Raw genomic sequence first — 21,760 nt, forward strand, 5'->3', positions numbered from 1 at the left:
AAGCTCATCTCCCACCTGCTCCCCAGAGCCAGCAAAGCCAGAGGCAGGGGCACTAGTACAGGCGGCAGTGGTGAGCAGGGTTGGCGGAGATGCACTTGGGGCCACAGGCGTGGGGCAGGCTGCCCTCTGCCCTCCCTGGGTGGGAGGCTGGCCCAAGGCTCTGGCTGGCTGGATTGCCTGTTTGCCTTAGAAATGCCACACCTGACCACCAGCTGCCCTGTGCCAGCCTCCCACTGCTGGTGGCCTATTTATAACCAGGGCCACCTGGGCAGGAGCTAGCCTGTCCACAGAGGGCTCACTAGGGGCCCTGACCACCCAGAAGCCACACATGGGGAGTTCATGGCCGGGGCTCCCCATTCAGCAGCCTCATTTCATTATGGGGCCTTTACACCTTCACTTTTGCCTCAAGTCTTGACCCTAAGGCTTACTCTGGGTCTCCTAAAAGCTGTTTCTGCGGTGCGGGGATGGTGTGGGTGAGTGCAGGAGCCAGGCTACGGAGTGTGCGGGCAGCACTGGCTGCCTTTGGTTGAGTCTGGTCCTGGGCAGGAGCCCCCGTTCCTCTGACATAGGGCCACCCACTCATGGATGCTTCCCAGACACACATCAGGACAGTGCCGTGCTGGGCAGCCCAGAGTGACTCCAGAGGCCTTTTGTCTAGGGTGTGTGTGGTCACTGGCTCCCTAGAAGAGACAGGCAGGATCTTCTGCTTGGATGGAAGGCCAAGATGCCAGCGGCCACTCTCGTGACTTGGGTCTCCAGAGACCCACATCAAGGGGACTAGTAGGTTTCCCTACCTAGCCTATAGGTGACAGCCTGTGCCCCTCTAAGAGTGCTCAGTGGAGGGGGAACTCCTGAGGGAGGGAAGAGAGAGGGTGGGGGCATCAGTTTGCAGGTGGTCGTGGTTTCAGCTTCACAGATAACATTTCTGAGCCCAAGGTGGGGAGGGGCAACCACCCGGCAGCCCAGTGGTCCATTCACTTGATTCCCTCAGTGGACCCTCAAGGTCCGAGAGCAAGTCTGAATCTTTAGCTGGCCCAACCTCACCACTCCCTGCCCGGGCCCCCACCCCCGGACGACTCCCCAGTTCCTAGAAGCCGCTAGTCCTCAGGCTCTCCTGTCCTCTCCACGCCCAGCCCCTATTGTTCACCTTAGATGTGGCTTCCTTCGAGAAGGCCTCCCTGAGCCCCCAGTCCGTGGCCCTAGGTTCCCACTGTCCATTCCTGTCCCAGGCCCCCTCGGCCTAGGTCTTCCCCAGGAGGCTCGCCGGCGGCGTCTGGAGTGTGGACAGACCCAAGTCGGCAGCGAGACGGAAGCCTAGTCCATGCGTGGAAGGAGGCGCTGCCCCCGCAGGGGGCTTCGGCTAGGCGGCGCGAGAAGGGAGGGATCGCCTACGCGGGTGCGAGAGAGACAGCGGACTGACAGGCGCACGGAAAGACAGACAGACAGACGCGGCGGGCCTCGCCTCCGAGGGGTGGGGGCAGGGGCGGGGCGGTCCGAGGGGCGGTGCGGAGGCGCCCGCGGAGGCATGCGCCCTGCTCCGCCCCCCGCCCCCGGCCGCTGAGCGCAGCCAGCCGAGCGGCGGGAGCCGAGCGCCGCGGCGGCAGCGGCGCGAGGGAGGGCCGGCGGGGCCGAGCCGAGCCGAGAGGGACGCGCCGGCCACGGGCGCCCGCCACCAGGATGCCCCGGCCCGCGGGCCGCTCCGCCGCCGGCCACCCCCGCGGCCCCCGGCAGCCCGCGCTCGGCTCCGGTGCGCGGGAGCTGCAGCCGGAGCCGGAGGCGGGAGCAGCGAGCTGGAGCCCCGGGCTCCCGAATGCAGGGTGAGCGCCGCCGCCCTGGCCCGATGGCGGCCGGACAGGAGGACCCCGGGCAGGGGACCCCGAGCGGGAGGACTCGGCGGGGAGCTACTGTCCGCGGTGGGTCGGTCACAGGGTCTGTCCTTTGGCCGCGGGCACCGCTTAGGGTTGCGTATCCCCCCAACTTGGAGACCTTCGGGTAACTTCCCCGCGGTCGGCCCCTTCTTCTGGGCCTGACAGCGCCGCCCCCAGGGACTTTGCTTGCAGGAGGCGAGGATGGCGGGTCTGGAGGTCCCAGGCCCACCCCTGCCCAGCGTAACTTGAGGGGCGCCCGGGACCGCAGTCCCGTCAGCTTCCGCTCCCGGCCGTCGCTTGGACGCGCCCTCGGGGCTGGGCAGGTCTGGGGGCCCCACTATGTGGGACCAGTAGGCAGGGGCGCGCCGGGTCTGGCGGAGGATTAGAGGACGGAGGAACCGGGACCGCGGGGGTGGGGGGCGGGCGTGGCGGGCAGGGGGCGTGGCGGGGATGTGGAGACTCCGCGCTGGGAGCTCCGCCTTGGGCGGCGGCCGAGCCGGGCCCTGCGGGACCGATGGACAGCAGCGCGGGCGGAGAGCAGCCTGGGGGCGGCAGCCAGAGCCCGGGAATCCTTTCAATTTCTGGGTTCTCTTTGTTGCGCAATAGAGCCCTGGGGCCATGCGGCCTCATTGGCCCGGGGCCGTGACGTCACGCCTGAGTCCCGCCCGCAGACCCTGCGGAGGGAGTCTTCTGGGTCCGGTGGGTTCCAGGCGTGTCACACCAGCAGCCTGCCCTGCCATGTACTGGGGGGAGAGGGAGGGAAGGGAGGGTGTCTGGGATCCAAGGGGAGGAGGAAGTTCCGCCTGAAATGCTGCGGGGACTCCTTGAGTGTGATTCGGGGAAAACTTCCCAGCAGGGGGCGGCAACACCCTGCTTGCCCGGGTTCTGGCCCCTGGTGTCCCCTGCTCCCTGTGAAGAATGAACAGGTGTGTGATCAGTGGGTCACTGATCACCAGCCTGGAGGAAGGAGGACCCTTTGTTCCCACCTCACTCTGCATTTGGAGACTTGCTATCCACCAGTGACATGCCTCCCCCATGCCGGGACCACCAGCTCATGAATCCACCAACCCAGCTCTCATACATCCTCCCGGTGTTCCTCTGGGCTCTGAACCTCAGTGTCCCCATGTACAGTGTGGGAACAGCAGGACCTGTCCTGCAGGGGTAGGAGGCTCAGAAAGACAATCTCAGCTTGTGGAACCAAAAAACAAAAAGCCTAGTTTCCAAGCATTTTTATGTTTGAGAGGCCAGGATTTTGATGTCAGGTAAGCGGAGTTCAGATCCTGGCTCAGGTACACAATAGCTTTGGCAAATTGTTTTACCTCTGCTTAACCATCTTTGAAATGGGAATGATGACAGTCCTTCAGAGAAGACCACTGGGGATCTAACTGAGAGGAGTGTGCCTCTTTGAAGGAGGATGCTTCCTGCCTCCACCCGTAGGGCACATTCTCCTCTCTGCAGACCTAGCGCCTTTAGATACAGGGAGACAATGTTAGGCTAGACTTCGGCTAGACTTGGGGAAGAACTGGCACCATGAGAGGGTGAGCCAGTGGCTGTACCAGTGAGCAACAGGTGGGCAGGGTGGACTGGACTGGGCCCAGGGTCACAGGTGTCAGACAGCCTGCTTGGGCATCTGAGGGAAGACCTCCCAATCTGGCAGGAAGAAACAGATGCCGTCCCCCCAGGTGCATGCTGAATCCAGTTTCTATGTGATAAAGATCACTGGCGTCTGCAGCCTCTGGCCCACAGCAGCACACACACACTGCCTGCCCTGGACCCCTAGTAGGCTGCCAGGCACCCCACCTGGCTAGAGGCAGCCCTGTGGTGGCCTCCTCACCCTCAAAGCTGAGCTGTCCCAGGTTCTGGTTGGGGTGACTCTGCATCTGCCTGCAGGTCTGAGGCTCACACACACCTCCAAGCTGAGGGTCTTGGCCCTTAAGAGACAGCCTAGCTTGGTGAGCAGGGAGGCCTTTAGAACAGATATCTGTGTGGCAGGCATTTATTGAGCACTTACTGTATGCCCGGCCCCATTCTAAGCACTACCCCTGGCATAACTTACTGGCTACCCACACGCTTACAGATGAGGAAACTGAGGCCCCGCTGAGTCACGTAACTGGCTGGGGGTTAGCGATGGAGTCTAACAGCTCTTTATCCGACACCAGTAGTCTCTGCATGCTGAGCTCAAGGAGGTTTGCTGGACACCGGAATGGCTGGTGGAGGGTCCAGTGGGGCCACCTCACCCCCACTGTGGGTCTGAGGTTGGGAGGGGGAGCCACTCTGTAAGCAGAAACCCACGTTTGGGAAGGAAGTTCCCTGGCCCTAGAAGTCCCCCACCCTCCCTAAAAGGCCCTTTTGGGCACTGGTGTGGTAAAGAATAGACTCTTCCTCTGGGTTAGGGGTCTGGGCCGGCCCACGGGAGGGGCACAGAGATGGAAGAGACACATCCTCAGAGGTCCTTTGGTGTCCACGGGGGTCAGGCCACAGGCCAAAGGAACTCTAGACAAGACAAGCAGGGGTGCCTGGCAGCAGGCCCCTGGGGGATCAGTGGCTGTGTGTGGTACACTAGATGTGCCCGTGTGTTGAGGGCAAGAGAATTGCAACCAGTGAGTTGAAACAGGCTGGTGGGTGAGAAGGGCCAGTGTAGGCCAGATACACAGCAGGTCTGCACTTAGCCTTATACTTCTCTGCACTGCCTGCTCCAGGCTGAGGCCAGAGGGCCTACTGTGGATGGCTTCCCATCAGAGGGACCAGCCAGTGCTCTGCACAGGGAGGTGCTTCGCTGGGAAGGAGGACTCACTGTCTGGCCCACTGGCAGATAGAGCAGCCCCCCAACATGCACCTCCTGCCTAGCATCCTGTGCCCCTGGTTCATAGCCACAGGCTGTCCTGGGGGTGAGTTCTGGTCTCTGGGCCATCTACAGTCCCACACTGCCCAAGGCATCCAGAGCACCCACTGTGTGTGGGACCTGGCCTGCCACAGGCTTTAGGATGTGGCATCTGTCCACCCCAGCCTCCCCTGGAGGAGGCACCATTGTCCCTGTTTCAGAGGAAGACATGGATGCCGGGACTTTTCTGGGCCACACGGTTAGGATGCTGGAGTTTAGTGTGAAGCCCAGCCGGGGGTAGCACCAGGGCCTGTCTGGGGTGCCCAGCCAGGGAGGCCTGCTGGGGGCTGAGCCGGGTGAAGCAGGCTGTCCCTTTCCAGGGTGAGCAGGAAAGCAGCCATCAGATCACCCCTTCTTCACAGAGGAGGTTTAGGGGGCTCATCCTCCAGGCATGTGCTCCAAAATTTCTCCAGATGAAGTGGGATAAAGTAAGGTGAGGGGCCCCAGCGTGCACTGGCGGAGCCTTGTTTGGGCCTTAGGGGCGTGTGGGAGGTTTGATGGTGAGAGGGCTGGTTCTGGGACAGGGCACAGTGCCTATCTAGGCCCAGCCTGGCTGCTTCGCTGAAGATGTGGGTGGCCTGGAAGGGAGCCTAGATGCCATACCTTGACCAGGAGTGGGTGGAAGTGAGGGAGTGTACACTCATTGAGCACCTCTGTATACATCCCTCGGGAGCTGGGGATGTAGGCAAGAGGTCCCAGAGAGTGGAGAGGAGGGCAAAGCAGCCCAGCCCAAGCCAGGACCAGGGAAGTAATGGTGAACTGGGGGACCCCCTCTGTCTCCCACTCCTGGGAGCCCCAAAAGCTCCAATGCCACAGCCAGGGGAGAGTCACTGAGAGCTCTGTGGCTTCCCCCCACCGCAGATGCCAATGGTCCCTGGTGTCCCCGGGCTACCACGTGTGAGGGCTGCTGCTCTGAGCCGAGGCCTGGCTTAAGGAGGATGTCCCAGCCGCCCGCCAGCTCCCATCTGCACCATGAGTGATGAGCGGCGGCTGCCTGGCAGTGCGGTGGGCTGGCTGGCATGTGGAGGCCTCTCCCTGCTGGCCAACGCCTGGGGCATCCTCAGCGTGGGTGCCAAGCAGAAGAAGTGGAAGCCTCTGGAGTTCCTGCTGTGCATGCTCGCAGCCACCCACATGCTCAACGTGGCTGTGCCCATCGCCACCTACGCGGTGGTGCAGCTGCGGCGCCAGCGCCCCGACTACGAATGGAACGAGGGCCTCTGCAAGGTCTTTGTCTCCACCTTCTACACCCTCACCCTGGCCACCTGCTTCTCTGTCACCTCCCTCTCCTACCACCGCATGTGGATGGTCCGCTGGCCCGTCAACTACCGGTGAGCTCTCGGGCATGTGCATGTGTGCACCTGAATGGTGTCCTTAGAGAGGGGGACACATGGGCGTGAACATGGAGACCGCCTGGTGCACCTGGGTGCACAGATGTCCTCGGTGTGGGGTGCCACACCTGTGCAGCACAGGGGGCTGCAGGGGCATGCTCATGTAGGTGTGTGTGGGTGTCTAGTGTCCAGTGTCCAGTACAGAAGTGCTGGCGAGAGGGACATGTGACAATGTGCTTACTGGAGGGCTGAGGGAGAGACCCCAGGAGTGACGTGAGGTCCCTCTGTCTTGCCCATGCCAGGCTGAGCAATGCCAAGAAGCAGGCGGTGCACACGGTCATGGGCATCTGGATGGTGTCCTTCATCCTGTCGGCCCTGCCGGCCGTCGGCTGGCATGACACAAGCGAGCGCTTCTACACCCACGGCTGCCGCTTCATCGTGGCTGAGATTGGCCTGGGCTTCGGCGTCTGCTTCCTGCTGCTGGTGGGCGGCAGTGTGGCCATGGGCGTGGTCTGCACGGCCATCGCCCTCTTCCAGACACTGGCTGTGCAGGTGGGGCGCCGAGCTGACCGGCGCGCCTTCACTGTGCCCACCATCGTGGTGGAGGATGCACAGGGCAAGCGCCGTTCCTCCATTGACGGCTCCGAGCCTGCCAAAACCTCGCTGCAGATCACCGGTCTGGTGGCCACCATCGTCGTCATCTATGACTGCCTCATGGGCTTCCCCGTGCTGGTGGGTGAGCCGTGGGGTAGCAGGGGCCTGTCAGGGGGCGTGGGCTCCGGGATAGCCCAGGGCTGGGCCCACTCCAGGCATTAGGTGGCTGAATCCTCACACCCAGTCCCTTCAGGGGTATCACCATTTTACAGATTCGGAAACTGAAGTCCAGAGAGGTAAAATGGCCTGCCTAAAGTCAGGCAGCTGGGGTGGGATTTGAACCCACATCGGGTGGCTGCAGAGACCTGGGTCTTTCTGTCACACTGCAGAGGACTCTCCTCTTGTGACCTGAGTGAGGCCCATTTGATGCAGAGGGTGTGGAAGGTGGGGTAACACGCCACAGGCTTCCTGGTGGGTCCAGACCCAGGATGGACAGAGAGCGGTTTGGTGTGGCAGAATCAGCTTTGGTCCTGAGTCAGGAGGCCGAGCAGTTCTTGACTGCTGGGAGTTGGACTCGATCCCAGGGGCTGAGGAAGGCCAAGGTGAGGGCTGGTCTGAAGAAGGCCCCGCCAGCAAGAGTCCACGGTGCACTGGGACTGCATGGGGTCCTGCCTGTGAGGCTGTGCCCCTGTGTGAGAGGCTAGCCCGAGAATGGCGTCTGGACTCAGTAGCCAAGCCCTCCCACCCATATAGGGCTCCAGCCCAGCCCCTGAAGGGTCTGGAGCTGGACAGGCAGAGTCTAGGGGCAAGGACCAGATGGAGGCTTCATCCCAGCAGCTGGGCAGGGAGTCACTGCAGGACCTGAGCTCCAGAAGGCGACAGGTGAGGTGGCAGCCTCATAGTCAGGGTGCAGCTCCTGGCTACCTGCTGCCCCACCCTCAGGGGGCCCAGTACCCCGCCCCCCATCCCTTTGCTGATAGAGAGAAGGTGCACATGTGAAAACTGCAGAGCCAGGCAGGAACAGCAGTGGGGGAAGGGCAGGGAAGAGGTGCCATCTGCGGAGCCCGCTCCACACTGCCAGCCTGGTAGTGTCTGTAGTCCTTACCTCACCCTGTGGGGTGTTCTTGGTCCATTTCACAGATGGGGAAACTGAGTCCCAGAGACGTTGAGCACCTTTTTGAGGGTCACACAGCTCACATGGAAAAACCAACATGATGTCTGCATTGTGCCCACGCCTGCTTTGATAGGGAACAGTTAAATGTCACTCAGCGTGGGGGAAGGAACTCTCCTGGGGGCAGACGAATGAGGGGTTCCTGGGCAGGGACCCAAGGGCCACCTGGCTGGACCCTCTGATCCTCAGAAACTGCTTTGATTTCTGCCCCCCCGCCCCAGGGTCTGAGGCCTAGACCCGGAGAGTAGGGTTAGGGCCTAGGAGGCCACTAGCTATGGAGCAGTGGGAGTGGTGGAAGCATCCCTGAACTGGGAGGCTTGAGACCTGGCTCTCAAAAAGGGGGTGGTGATGTAACCCATGCCCCACCTCCTTGGACAGTCTCGGGGGTGAAATGTGGGAGGGCATGCCCAGTGCGGCCTGGTACACTGTGAAGGGCAGTGCACATATGGGGCTGTGACTGCTCATCTTGGCAGCCAGCAGCCGTCAGCGGGCAGGGACTTGGACCCTCACACTCCAGCCCTTTCCTGCCCAAGAGCCCAGAGTTCTGTCTGTCACCTCCTCCTCCACCCGCAGCAAGTGGACAGTCAGCTCTGCCACACAAATGGGAGGACTGAGGCTGGAAGGGGAAGCCGGGGGATGGGGGTCCTGCCAGGTGCCAGGCCGCGCCCTGTGCCCACAGGTGGTGAGCTTCAGCAGTCTTCGGGCAGATGCCTCGGCACCCTGGATGGCGCTGTGTGTGCTGTGGTGCTCGGTGACCCAGGCCCTGCTGCTGCCCATCTTCCTCTGGGCCTGCGACCGCTACCGCGCTGACCTCAAGGCTGTCTGGGAGAAGTGTATGGCCCTCATGGCCAACAATGAGGACTCGGATGAGGGTGAGGATGGCCTGAGAATGGTCCCCAGGGAGAGTGGAGCCTGGGTGAGGTCACTGGGGTCAGCAGGATAACAGCCATCAGATCCCCTGTGTTACCCCAAAGGTGCCTGAACCCCTAAGGGACCCAAGCTTGGTGTCCCACGGGGCATTCTTCTGTCTGACCTGGCCACCCCAGGGTTCTGGTTAATCAGATGTTCTGGTTAACAGAGTAGCTGTGGACTCTATTACAGACTGAATGTGTTCCACCAAGTTTCCGACTTTAGGTGTCCCAGTAATCTGGCCTGGGGCTTCTGAGACCCAGGTCCTGTCTCCTGCCTGTAACAGTGTTAACCCTGGCTGAGCCCTTGCCACGTGCAGGCAGTGTCAGCTTCTTGTGTCTGTTTAGTTCCTGCCCCAACAGAGGAGGAAACTGGCTCAGTGTGTGACCTCCCCAGTCCCTCAACTAAAAGGTGGCAGAGTGAAGATTTGAACAGAAGACCCCACCCTTCTTTCCTGCTAACCAGCCCCCACCCTGTGTGTGCCTCCAGGGGTCCCTGGGACTCCTGGCCCCCAAGTTTCCATGGCCCTAAGAGTCTACCCTACCCTGCAGAGACCAGCCTGGAAGGTGGCACTCCCCCAGACCTAGTGTCGGAGCGCTCCCTCGACTACAGCTATGGGGGTGACTTTGTGGCCCTGGACAGGATGGCCAAGTATGAGCACTCTGACCTGGAGGGAGGCCTGCCCCAGTTCTACCCTCTGCGGCCCTTGCAGGAGGACAAGATGCAGTACCTGCAGGTAGGGACAGGGCTGGGCCGGAGACACAGAGTGTGCTGGTGGGAGGTACCCTGACCTCTCCAAGGTCTCCCCTTTCTGAGCCCATCTCATGCTTGCCACAGCTCCAGGGCCTGGCTGTCACCCTCCAGAGACAGGCTGGCCCCGGGTCACAGAGCCTCGCAGGTGGACCCATGGGAGGCACCCCAGCCCCGGTGCCCGTGTTGCCTTGTGCTCTGGGAGGGTGTGCCATCTGGTGCCTGTGCTACTTCCTTGGGGCTCAGCTCCCCTATTCAAGGGGTCATCTCCCCAACCGACTCAAGTTACGGATGACAACAGTGAGCCTGCAGGGATTGTCACTTGCCCCAGATCTCACAGCTCCAAACCAGGCAGCCCTGTCCGCTGTGGGGAGGCAGAGGTCCCCTTTTTTCCAGGAGGGCAGCCCAGGGTAACCTCGTGGTCCTGACAGGTCCCGCCCACGCGACGTTTCTCCCACGACGACGCGGACGTGTGGGCTGCGGTCCAGTTGCCCGCGTTCCTGCCACGCTGGGGCTCCGGCGAGGACCTGGCCGCCCTGGTGCTGCCCGGCGGGCCCGACCGGCGCCGCGGCAGCCTGCTGGCCTTCGCGGAGGACGCGCCCCCCTTCCGCCCGCGCCGTCGCTCGGCAGAGAGCCTACTGTCGCTTCGCCCCCCGGCTCTGGACGACGGCCCGCGCCGCACCCCCACTTCGCCCCCCGGCAGCCCGCGCCGCCGTGCCGGTCCCGGCGCCCGCTGCGCCTCGGCCTCGCTGCTGCCGGACGCCTTCGCGCTGACGGCCTTCGAGCGGGAGCCGCAGACCCTGCGCCGCCCGCCCGCCCCACCAGGGCCCTTCCCAGCCCGCGCCGCTGCCCCAGACGGCGCGCAGTCCGGCGGGGACGCGGCGCCCCCTAGCGGTGGTGGCGTGCAACGGAGCCCCGGGCCTCACCCGGCCGCGCATGCGCACGCAGAGACCCTGCGGACCGGCCTGAGTGCGTCGTGGGGCGAGCCCGGGGGCTTGCGCGCAGCGGGCGGCGGCGGCGGCGGCGGCGGCGGCGGCGGCACCAGCAGCTTCTTGAGCTCTCCCTCCGAGTCGTCGGGCTACGTCACACTGCACTCGGACTCGCTGGGCTCGGCGTCCTAGGGCTTGCCTGTTCCTCCCTAGATCGCCAGGCTGGCCGGACCGCCCGCGGGGCCAAAGCACCAAAGATGCCACCCTGGCCCGGCCCGTGCCCTGGGCAGGCTGCGCTGAGCCCGCCAAAGGCGCCCAGGAGTGCCAGCCCTCCTAAGGCGACAGGGCAACGGCTCTCTGCCAGCCCTGGGAAGTGGCCGTTGCCTAGAGGGACGACAGCTGCCCTGGACGACCACACTGGGCACGGACCAGCCGCTGGGCAGGGCATTCCGGAGTAGAGTGAGGCTGGGGCTTGGGGAAAGGCGGGCTCTGCACGGGGCAGCTGGGCTGGGAGTGGGGTGTGGGGAGCCCAGGGACAGGGCTACCACTGGATGGAACAAAAGCCCAGCCCTGCAGAAGCCACCAGATTGCACCCACCTTTCCACTCTGCACTGTAGTTGTCACACCTCAGGGGGTGGGGTACGTAGGGTCTCTAAGCACAGGGGTCTTCAGAGCCCCAACCAAGTTCTCTGAGCAGGTCTCCCGGCTGACCTGTTCTGCCTCGGTTTACCCATCCATGATGAGCAGGTGACCATGTTAACTCTCAGGACTGAACAAGTCTCCTAGTCTGTGTGCCCTAGCCACTGCGTGGACAGGGAATGAGAGAGAGTCTCGGGCTCTTCATGGGTCCTTTGTAGGGGCCAGTCTTCAGTGTGTGGCCCCCAAGCCTGAGGCCTCCCACGCTTAGTGTCCCTGGCCCCCTTGGGAACTCTCCCCACCCCCAGCTAAAGCACAACACTCCTGCACCATCACCGTTGGCACCACACCCACCGTGACCACTATTAGTGTCCCCACCCTCATCACTGCCTTCATTGCCTATGCCCACCATGTCAGCCACCTCTGTGACTCCCACCATGAAGATCGTGGGTACATGGTGGAGAGGATTGAAGCAAAGGGGAAGTGGGCTTCCTTTTCTTGGTGCCCATCCCCAACCTGTACAGGTCTGGCCAGAAGGGATCTTGGCTTAGAGGCCTCTCAGATTCTGAGTTTAGGGCCCAGTACCTGGTGAGCACCTTCCTCCACCCTGGGGCAGGGCTCCTCGTTGCTCTCCATCCTGGGCAGACCTTTGGCAGGCCTGAGCTTGGCCATGGGCCTAGGGAGGGCCTGCTGGGTCTTCCATGGAGAAAACCCTAGATTCAGGCTAAGGAGAAGCGCAGGAACAGCTGTGACCTTGAGCTGGATGGACGAGTGAATGCAAAGGCTGTCGACTGTCTCATCCTGTTTCCTGCCTCCATGCAGTGGCCTCTACACATGGAGACCTGGAATGGGTTCCAGGGTCGGCAAAGAGCTGGCCTACACCCTCTTCCCTCCTGCTCTGCAATCTGGAATTGCAGCACTGCCTCTGTGCCTCAGGTGGCCAAGCCTGGCTCCTCACCTTCCAGACAGTTTCCCAGCTCCAGAGAAGCCTCTGGGAGTGGGGAGGATGAGGGGGGGGCTGCCCAGCTCTGTCTCAGCTTCAGAGTCCCCTTCAGTCTGGTTGTGGGGTATCTTGCGGAGGATGAACTGGCCACAGGGGAGTAAGGCAGGGCTCCAATCTAGCCTCAGCCGTAGGAGGCCTATCTCGCCAATGCTGCTGTGCCTTCAAGGACCGACATGTCACGTGGGGGCAGAGGTCACCAGTTAGCCACTGCCCCCCCTGCATCAGGCTGGCCAATATGTCACCTTGGGTTTTCACTCTGTATATTTCATATCCAACGGCAATACTTGCAGGGAGGCCTGGTCCCCTGAAGTCCCTCCAGTCCTGGTTTTTACAGAATTAAAAAGGAGGGAGGACTCCATGTGGGGGACCCTGTAGCCTGGATCTCCCTCACTTTGTCCAGCCTCCAGGCCTGTTTGCTGTCTTGGTAAGCAGCTTGACCCTGGGTTCATGGGGGGAGGGAGCTCTGTCTTCATACCACCACCCAGCCCAGAGCCAGGGATCCGTTTGTAGTTTTTTTTGTCAACTGAGCATTTCTCTTCTGTACAGAATCCAATAAAAACTTCCTATGATTTGCACCAGGTAATCCCAGGCTAGTTTCATGGAAACACCTCTCTAGAGCCTAACAGCACGCTGGCCAGCTACCCCCATACATATCTCCTTCTGGGTTCTGAATGACTCCTCCATGCGCCCTTCCTTTGGGTCTGATTTGCTCCCTTTTCTACGCAAATCCTGCGACCCCACCCAGCGTGTGAGACAGGCTTGGAGCACTGGCAGGATGGGGTGGTGGGATGGGCTCTACAGCCCTAGAGGAAGGAGACGACCTATGGGTTCCCTAGCCCCTGTGAGGTTGATTCTGGAGGTGAGAAGGGCAGAGCAGTTGCAGCCGGGCCTCGCGGCGGGAGTGGCGGACCCGTAGTGCAGGGTGACCCGCCCACCCACTGGGGCTGGAATTTGGAGGGCTCGCCCTAGGTCCGCGCTGCAAGGTCGCCACCTGGTGGCCGGAAGGAGGATTAGTGCCGGGAAGCTGAGACCTGGGACCTCCGCTGGGGGGACCCGCTCCCCAGCGTGGTAGAGCCCGCTGGGTTGGGTAGGGGAGCAGGGCTTTCCTCTCCCCGGGGTACGACTAGGACGAGTTTAGCACACGGCAAGGTAGGGGCAGCCCAAAACGAGAAATGTTTCATATGAAGTTGATATTTGTAGTTCAGAAAGATTTACCTAAGCTGGCATTATGAGAGAAATGAGAACTTTCGTGGCATCTTTATACCCATTTCACAAGTTCGCACTCTTTATTCTTAACTTCAAGCTGGAAGAGGAGGTGCTGGGATCTCTTCGTGGGCTCAGAGCAGGATTCCTGTCCTCGACCCCCAGGCTGCCCCTTGCAGGCCGAGACTCCAAGACCCTCAAGTTAGACTCCGAGCAATGACCTCATTTTCTGACGAATAAACCCTCGCAGAGCGCACCAAGAGCTGTCAAGGGTGGTGGGCTCCCTGGGGACCCCAAAGTTCAGGAGGCGGAGACTGCGGGGCCGGGGAAGGGACCGGGCTGCCTGAGGCCGGGCTACGGGCCGGGGGCCTTTTCCGAGGGGAAAAGAGTGAGCTCTCCCTTGAGAGGAGCTGGGGGTTGCTCTAGCAAATCTCAAGCTGGTAGACGGTTCGTGGGCTTCCCACCAGGAGCCGCGCAGGGCGGGGCGTCGGGCGGCCAGGGCGGTGGGCGGAGCATCTCACTGGGCGGGGCTGGAACGCTGAGCTGGCCTCAGGGCAGCAGCGCTAGGGAGGGGGTTTCAGAGAGGGGTTGGATTCGGAGCGCGCGCCAGCGGGTGGGCCGCACAGCGTGCAGAGGGGGTGGGGATCCGTGGAAGCCGAGGGGTGGGCTGGGGGTCCCTCGCCGGCGGGGCGGGGCCTGGGGCGCTTTGTGCCGGTGGGAACCGGGCGTCCCAGGACGGCTGAATGGGCTGGGGCGGGGCAGTAATTCTCCTCGCTGCGAGGGGTCCGGTCTGCGCCGCTGCCGACGGCGACCTTCCCACCGCGCCGCGGCCGCGGGGCGGGGGCGGGATGCCCTCCAGGGGCCCTGGGAAAGGAGCGCAGCCCGGGACACCCCCTCCCCGCCCCACTAGAGGCTGGGAGGAGAAAGTGGGTCCAGCCTAAGTGGGTAGGGCTGGGGCGGGGGTGGGTTATGTCTAGACGAATAGAACCCGGTGCAACTGTGGCTTCGTGTATTTCCCCGAGTTCGCGGATACGCGGCACGCTCCAGGCCACCCCGTCCCAGGAACAGAGCCGATGACTAGGGTTCTGGCGTTCAAAACAGTCTCTGCGTTCCCAGGCCAGACGAGGGCCCCCTTGAGTCCCAGGCTGCGCCTAGGCCTCACCAGGGCCGCCACAAGCGCAGCCCCGGCCCCGGGCTGTCGGCGAAGCGACGAGACGCCGACTGCGGCGCTGGGACGCTGGTGGACGGGCTGGGAAGACCTCCAGAGAAGAGAAGCCGGGGTGGCGGCGACCGCGAGCCGCCGGCGGCGGGAACAGGGACCCAAACCGCGGAGGCGCAGGGGCCTCGCCTGGCTGGCGCCTCAGGGCGGGAGCTGGCGCTGTCCATGGTGCTGCCACCCGCGCGCTCGTGCACCAGGGGGCAGCGCAGGCCGCCGCCGCCGCCGCCGCCGCCGCCCTCCTCTCCGCGCCGCAAAAGCTGGCTAACGCCGGGCAGACAGCCGCGGAAGCCCGACGGGTACTCGGCTCCGCTGGGGACCGGCCAGAGCCCTAGGGGGAGGGGAGCGGACAAAAGAAATGTGGAAAGGAGGGGAGAACAGGGGAGAGGAGGAAGAAAGAAGACATGTAAAGAGGAGAGAGAAAAAGGGAGGGGAGAAGTGTGCAGCGGAGGGGAGGGAAGAAAAGGGAAGGGAGGCAACTCGAAAATCCCCTCGGAGTCCAGACCTTCGCCCACACGATTACAACTTCACAGCCAGCCAGGCCTTTGCTGCCTCTCCACTTAGAGCGATCGGGGGCCCTTCTTCACTTAGTTGCCCACTGCCCTGAGCTTTCCTCTCCATTCATCCCTCCTTCATCTGGCTTCGTAGAATGCATGGCTCTGATCCCACAAATTTCCACACATACATACACACTCGCTCCTCGCCCCACCCCCAGGCACCCCCGGTCTACCTTGCACCGAGTTCTGAAGGCTTTTCATGTACTTGACGCTGAGCTCCAGTATATCTGCTTTCTCCAACTTGCGTTTCCGGATCTACAGATCCGTGGAAAAGGCTTATAGCACAGCAGCCCAGGTTCCAGGGGATGAGGTTGGGGACCGTATCACCGCCTACCTCCACCACATCCCCGTGTCTCACCTGGTGCGAATAGTGTTTCTCTAACAACGATTTGAGTTGCTCCAGAGACACATTAATGCGCGCCCGTCGCTTCTTCTCCATCAGCGGCTTGGAGATCTGTGAATGAGTGGCAGTAAGAGAGTTGGGTCTCAGCCCTCTTGCCCTCTGCCCCCCACCGCCACCCCCGCATCCCTCGGGGCCCCAGACCTTGCGGAAGTTGCCAGCGGGGCCGCCAGAGCTGCCCTGGGTCTCGAGCTCAGTGCCCATGTTGTCGTAACTGAGCCAGCCAGAGGCGGTGCTGCCTTTATAGGGCCCTCGTTTACATATCAATGAGGCGCTCCTGGACTTGCGGAGCCCCACGGGGGAGGGGATGGGAGGGGGACAGACAGGGAAGTTCCTCACCTCTCTCTGCTGACACCCTCCCTTAGCCCAGGCTTCGCCTCCAGGACCCCTTCTCCCTCTCAAGGGACCCTTTGTACCCTTTCTCAGTCTGTCTTTTATCCCTCTCACCCCATCACTTCCTGAGTCTGGGAGTCCCTCCCATGCCCATCCCCTCCATGCCCTGCCCCATCCAGTCTCCCTAGGTTCTGGGCCCCACCACCAGGCCCAGTGGGGGAGGTCCATGAGCCCAGCTGGCTGCAAGCCCCAATAATGACTATGACTGAGCACCGGGCCTTCTCAGGCCTGATGAAGATACGGAGGCCAGGAGCACCCGCCAACGAGGCCTTTCTGGGGGCTTCACGCTCTGGCCTCGCTGGCAACGCTGCATTAGTCGCCCTAATGTCGGGACAATGCAGCGATTTTCTGCCTGTGGCCACTCAAAGCCGGGCGCAGGCCAGGCCCGCGGGGGCCACGCAGCAACATGTGTCCCATTAAAGCGTGCAGCCCGCCCGCAGGGCCACAGACAGCCTCCTTCTGGCTGGGGGCTCAGGACCGGGAGCAATCCTGCACCAAGGTGCAGTCTGGCTCAGGTGCCCGCTGGCCTCGCTAGGACCCATCCGAAGCTGGGGGCAAGCTACAGGCAGCCTCAGGGCAGGGCAGTCAGAATGGCCTCCCCCACTTCTATTCCTGAGTTTCCAGGCTGGACTGGACAATTCAAGCTCTGAGGACCCTTCTCCCCACCAGGGTAGGCATGGGAGTTTATTCCCCTCACTCCTGCCCCTTGGCCTTCTCTGGGTCCCTACCAATGGGAGGTGGAATGCATCTGGGCAGAACACCATTCTGCACATTTGGAGGTCCAGAATGCCAACCCCCTTTCATTATTCAGGCTGTGGCAGGAGACCCAAGGAGCTCAGAGGAGGCACATGCCCCAGGATGGGCTAGGCCCTATGGTAGGACTCCAGCGCAGTGCCGGCTTGGGCTTCAGGAGGATGGACGCCAGTAGCTGTGAGGGATGGAAGACTGGCGTCCAGGGGAGTCCCTGGGTTCAAACCTACCCATCTCCCTTTACTGGGTTCTCTTGGCTTCAGTATCTTGAACATGTAGGCCCCTATTGCTGCTTGTGAGGGAGGTGGGGAAACTATGGATCCAGAAGTTCGGCAGTGGAGCCCTGGTCCCGAGGAATGAACAAATTGGCCTTTGCAGGGCCTCAGTGTGAGGGGGAGGGAAATCGCTGGGCCCTTGTGGGCCACTCCAGCTCCCTGGAGCCGAGGCATCCTCTTCCCCACCCGCCCCCTCTCGGGGTATTGATGGGCCCTGCCCAGTAGCGACGTTCCCAGGAGCCAAGCAGCGTGGAGAATCGCGCCCCGCCCTCCTTTCAGACGGAGACTTAAGCGACAGCGGCTCCGAACAGTTCTTCCGCCCCGGCCTAAGGGCCGGCCGGCCAGATCCCGGCTGGCCCCGACCTGGTGCGGGCGGTGAAGCTGCGGCTGTATTGCGGGCGCTGGCACGCGCCGGGCAGCTTTGAAGCGCCGGGGCTGGCCTGGCCCAGTGGCTTCCGCGCGCTCGCTCCAGCTTGGGGCGGTGGAGGCGCGGTACAAAGGAGCCGCAGGGCAAGCGGGAGGCGCGACCGGGTACAAAGGGGGCAGCCGAGTGTTAAGGGCATTGTGCCGGCCCCACAAAGCCGCTCCCGCGCCCGCCCCCTCGGGGCCAAACTCCGGGCGCCCCGCCGCGCGCGGGCTTCCAGCTGCTGCACATCTGCACAGAGGATGGGCGCGCGCCTCGCTCTGGCAGTTCCTCTCACTCCCGCCCCCGCTCTCGAGTCTTGCGGGCAGCCGGGCAATTTGTCCTCTAATTATGATCCCTCCCCATAAACCGGCGCCCGCGCCTTTCAACTCCAGGGTATTAGCAAACCAATGGCCCTAGGCGCAGCTCTCGCGGCCCCGCAGCGGGGGCGCCGGGCCGGCCCCCTCTCCAGAGTTAGGGCCGCAATAAAGGGGCCCACGAGCCGTCGCCGTCTGCACCCTGGCACCTGCAGCCCCTAGTGCCTCCACTCCTCTCCAGCCCTTGCCCTGAGATCCCGGCTACACTGGGTGGGGCTGCTCACGTGGGTGGCTTAGTGTTTCTTAAGCAGTGGAAAATTGACCGCAAAATGAGCTAATTCGCAATGTTCTGCTTTGGCTGCCGGAGGCGAGGCCGACCCTGGCGCCTCGGGCGGAATTCGCAGCCATCAAGCTCCGCCCCCACCCGCTCGAAGGGCCTCCGCCTCTGCTGCTCCCCACCCCCACCCCGGCACTGCCCGCTGCTCCCCCTCCTGCCTCGGCACATCCTCGGCTGGAGTCTCCCCGCCTAGGCCTATCGCCCCCCCTTTCCCGGGCTCCCTGCTGTGCCCCCCACCCCCGTCCCCCAGTCCTCGCACGGCTCATTCACCGCAAACAGCCCCCTTGGCCCGTTCCTTGCCTTAAGTTGGCTGAGGGTCGCAAGGGACTCAAGGCTGAAAGGGATCTCCGTGCAAATTCCGTCTCACCTTTTTCTTGTGCTCAGGAAACCGCTTCCTCCCCACCCCACGCCTACCCTACCCCCGCCACCCCTTACCCCCAATTCGGGCTCCATCTTCTGGGCAGCCAGTTCCCCCGCTAAGTCAAAGGCAGAGTTTTGCGTTTGGCAAGTTCATTGGGAAAGCTAGATGAGTCTTCATCGAGCTCCTTCTCGGAGACCCAGGCTGGGGCCCCCGGGCCCACTCCCTCCCCTAATCCGTTGGCAAGTTTTGCGCCTGGGCGTCCTACACACACTGAGGCAGGCCGGGCTCCGAGGACGCATGCTGAGGCAGGGGGAGGCGTTTTCCGAGGTGGGGAGTGGGCAGCGGGTTCTCGTCGTCCTCTGAGAGCCAGCGGGACGCGGTGCTCTCCGCCTGCCGACAAGGGCATGAACCAACTTAGAAACTGGGCTTATGCAAGTCAGGATGTAGGCCACAGACTCCCTTTCCATCTTTAGCCTCTGGGATTCCCAGGGGGCTTGGAAAGGAGCACAAGTCCAGGCAGAGCGTTGGGGGGACAGAGGCTGCCCTCTGTTCATTCGGAGTAATTCCTTCTATAACTCAGGGGAGCTCTGGCGACTACTCAAAACCCATTGCTTTCTCACGCTGGGGAATTTAAGGTCAAAAGTTACCTGTGCCTTTGTCTTCCCTTCCTCCATTTAGTTTTCTTGACTTTGGCAAAAGAAAGAACGTTCCAGATGCAGCCTCTCAGCCCTGGGTGGGAACCCCTTCCTTCCCGCAGCCCCAGACATTTAAAGCTACACTAACTGTTAAGTGCTTCAAAGGCCACTGCCAGTGCAGTGACTGGAGGGAGGAATGTGTGTCCCCCTGCACAGATGCATTTCCAAATGGAATGAAGTGATCACTCCGTGTAATTAACTATTGGGACACAGCAAAAGCACTGAAATGACTCAGCCAATTGTCTCCAGATGGGGCTGGAGAGGCAGTGATTGTTTAACTCTCTTTAGCTGTGTTAGGACTCCGAATAGCCCGGCAGCCAAGGGCCCTCCAGGGGACAAAGCCTGGGACTCCTGTGAGTGCATCAACACTGAACCGGGCTGGCCCAGCACAGAGAAAGTGAATTCCGGGAGACCCTCATTGTCCCAGCCTTTTGTGCTTCTCCCCAGCTGGCTCTAATCTTTAAATATTTACCCGGCCCCTTTGTGCACATATGACTTACGCACTTCAGGCTGATGTGCTCATAAATTACGCGTCATTTACCAGACTAGAGAGGGGGGCTCTCATGCCTGGAGCTGGGAATGGCCGGGGCGGGGGGGGGGGAACTTCTGGAGGACTAGAGCAAGCTGCAGCCACACTGGGCAGGTACCTCCTAGCCTCCACGTGGGAAGTGGACGGGGCAGAGGCCTGTGAGTGACAAGGAGTCCCAGGAGGGCGCTCTAACAATGCCCAACTGGAGGCCCACCTGCAGGGAGGAGGGAGAGGCAGAGTTCCTGAACTGTTTCCTATTTGGGGTCAGGCTAGGACAGGGGCAGACTGTTCATCCCGGAAGCTGGTGTGCGTTGAGGTGCTTGGTTAATACTCCAGCCTTACACCTGCCTCCCACTTGCTCTGAGCATCCCGCCTTCCTACATTTCCTCTTGCTCAGTAAAGCAACCCTGTTCCAGAAAAGGGAGCCTAATTTCATCTCAGCCTGCAGTTTAACTTGGAAAAGTTAACATGGTTCTGAGGGCTCTTAAACAGGTGGGATCCCCACTTGGGCCCAGGATGGAAAGCCACCTCAGCTGGTGGGTGGATGGCTGGATGGGGGCAGGGAGGCCCTAGAGAGGGATCTTCCTGCATGAGAAAGGGACCCCTTTGTGCTTGCCTCACAGCTCCTAGAACAAAACACATTCAAATGCTTATTTAGAGGGGAGGGGGGTACAAAAAAGAAGACAAGCAAGGCATCCCCAGGCTGAGTTATTTTTCTTTCTTTCTTTCTTTTTTGGTGTAGGTTTGTTGCTCCTTTAGCCTGGGGGATGACAAGCTAGGGTGACACTGGAGAACTGGTGCAGAGTGGATTTGTTTGATCAGATTGCTTTCCTCTCTGGTGGGAAAGCAGGTCTCTGTGTTTGTCTTTCAGTCTGTGTGAAGTACTGTTTCTCTGTGCGCCTGTCCGGATCTCTGTGTGACTTTGTTCCTCTGGGTCTATGCCAGTACATGCACACTTTTGCCTACTTGCCTTCCTCCTCCGTCACTGCTCTGTGAACCCTGGGGCCTGACAGACTCAGCAACTCCAGCGACTTCTAAAAATTCCCCTTCCCTCTGGTCTGGCCCTACCTGGGCGGGGGTTGCCTCTCCTTTTTTCTCCCTCCTCCAAGATGGTACTGACGGAGAGGTATGGTCTAAGAAGACTTGATGGGCAGAGGAGAGAGGGCTGCTCCTGCCTGCCTGTCTGGATTACATGTTACTCTGTGCCCCTCCTCCAGAACAGGGACTGTCCCTGTGGGGTAAATCAGGGCCATAAGTCAACATGGAGAGTAGAGGCCAATGGCCAGAAAAGGAGCTTCCTGGGAGCAGCCCTCTGCCCTGGAACCAGACTCACTCCCAGGAGTGAAGATGCAGCGAGCACCCTCTAGTGGCCCTAAGGTGTTCTGGCGATGAGGGAGAGGTCCTGAGTGGGGCAGATGGTAGAAACTGGGGGGCAGTAGCAGGAAGCCCTGGCTCTCAGCCCCCGGAAACAGTCCAGGCCTTCCTTCCCACATGCCACTGCAACTGGGTGACTTTGGACTTTAAAACATTAAATCTCCTTTCAGCTCCCATTAACCAAGTTTGCTCAAAAGTTTTCTGAGCACCATTTAAATGTGATGCTGGCCTTGCACAACATCATCAGTACGAGCCTGTGAAATCAGGGTCCCCATTTTACAGGACGGAGAGACCCATAGAGTTGATTTGCCCAGGTCACAAAGCTGCTGAGGCAGGCTCTCTCCATTCTTCCCTGAACTCAACTGTCCAGACAGCAGGCCTCCTGCCAGGTCCTGCAGGGACAGAGGAGGGTAGGGTGGCCAGGGGCTCATATGCAGGGCTGGGCTGACGGCAGCTCACAGCCCACCTGACCTTATCGCTCTCTGACCCACCACTCTGGGTTCCAGCCTCCCTCAGGGCCTGTCCCCTATTCAGCTTCAGGCATGCTTCCTTCTGCCTCTGTGTCTGCAAACTCGATGCCCTCCCTCCCTGTGGACGCCCTTGCTCTCATTTCCAGTGGCAAGCAGGTTGCCAGTCCCTGAGGGCCCCAACTCCTAGCTCCAGCGTTTCTTCCATGCAGACTCCTAACCCTCCCATCCAAGTCCTCTCCCTGGGACCCTCTCATTCCTCTCTATCCCTACTTGGCTCCTGCCTCCCTCCCACCCTGTTACAGTTTATTTTAGTCACCTGCTTACTTGCCTTCCTCCTCCCTCATTCCTCTGTGAGCAACTGGTAGTGGAAGCATTTATTGCTTTTAAAAAGTAAGAAACAGTGTCTAAGGA

At 61.5% G+C, this 21,760-nt stretch overlaps 2 protein-coding genes across 3 annotated transcripts; one reads left to right on the forward strand and one right to left on the reverse strand.

The window, feature by feature from the left end:
- The first annotated feature begins 1,615 nt into the window (after positions 1-1,615).
- GPR153 (G protein-coupled receptor 153) lies at positions 1,616-12,644 on the forward strand. Of its 2 annotated transcripts, XM_064494126.1 has the most exons (6): positions 1,616-1,817; positions 5,611-6,077; positions 6,380-6,809; positions 8,522-8,714; positions 9,303-9,487; positions 9,933-12,644. In XM_064494126.1, the coding sequence occupies exons 2-6, from the start codon at positions 5,722-5,724 to the stop codon at positions 10,620-10,622; spliced, it is 1,854 nt and encodes a 617-aa protein (XP_064350196.1). In that variant the 5' UTR covers positions 1,616-1,817; positions 5,611-5,721; the 3' UTR covers positions 10,623-12,644. The 2 variants fall into 2 exon arrangements, with proteins under 2 accessions (XP_064350196.1, XP_031319794.2); XM_031463934.2 differs by lacking the exon at positions 1,616-1,817 and having other exon boundaries at positions 2,465-6,077.
- A 1,786-nt stretch (positions 12,645-14,430) lies between these two features.
- On the reverse strand, positions 14,431-15,484 carry HES3 (hes family bHLH transcription factor 3). Its single transcript, XM_031463933.2, has 3 exons — positions 15,404-15,484; positions 15,219-15,300; positions 14,431-14,819 (listed from the first exon to the last, which is right to left on the reverse strand). Exons 1-3 carry the CDS (start codon positions 15,482-15,484, stop codon positions 14,431-14,433), a joined length of 552 nt encoding a protein of 183 aa, XP_031319793.2.
- Positions 15,485-21,760: the final 6,276 nt, after the last annotated feature.

The sequence above is a fragment of the Camelus dromedarius genome, chromosome 14, assembly GCF_036321535.1.
Source record: "Camelus dromedarius isolate mCamDro1 chromosome 14, mCamDro1.pat, whole genome shotgun sequence".
NCBI lineage: Eukaryota > Metazoa > Chordata > Mammalia > Artiodactyla > Camelidae > Camelus > Camelus dromedarius.

Excerpts from the sequence above, each read along its gene's own strand:
- GPR153 (XM_064494126.1), top strand. The coding sequence starts at position 5,722 with ATGAGTGATGAGCGGCGGCTGCCTGGCAGTGCGGTGGGCTGGCTGGCA. Across the intron at positions 8,715-9,302 it reads CAATGAGGACTCGGATGAGG|AGACCAGCCTGGAAGGTGGC; the intron begins GTGAGGATGGCC and ends CCTACCCTGCAG. Across the intron at positions 9,488-9,932 it reads ACAAGATGCAGTACCTGCAG|GTCCCGCCCACGCGACGTTT; the intron begins GTAGGGACAGGG and ends TGGTCCTGACAG.
- HES3 (XM_031463933.2), bottom strand. The coding sequence starts at position 15,484 with ATGGAGAAGAAGCGACGGGCGCGCATTAATGTGTCTCTGGAGCAACTC. Across the intron at positions 15,301-15,403 it reads AGAAACACTATTCGCACCAG|ATCCGGAAACGCAAGTTGGA; the intron begins GTGAGACACGGG and ends ACGGATCTGTAG. Across the intron at positions 14,820-15,218 it reads CCTTCAGAACTCGGTGCAAG|GGCTCTGGCCGGTCCCCAGC; the intron begins GTAGACCGGGGG and ends CCCTCCCCCTAG.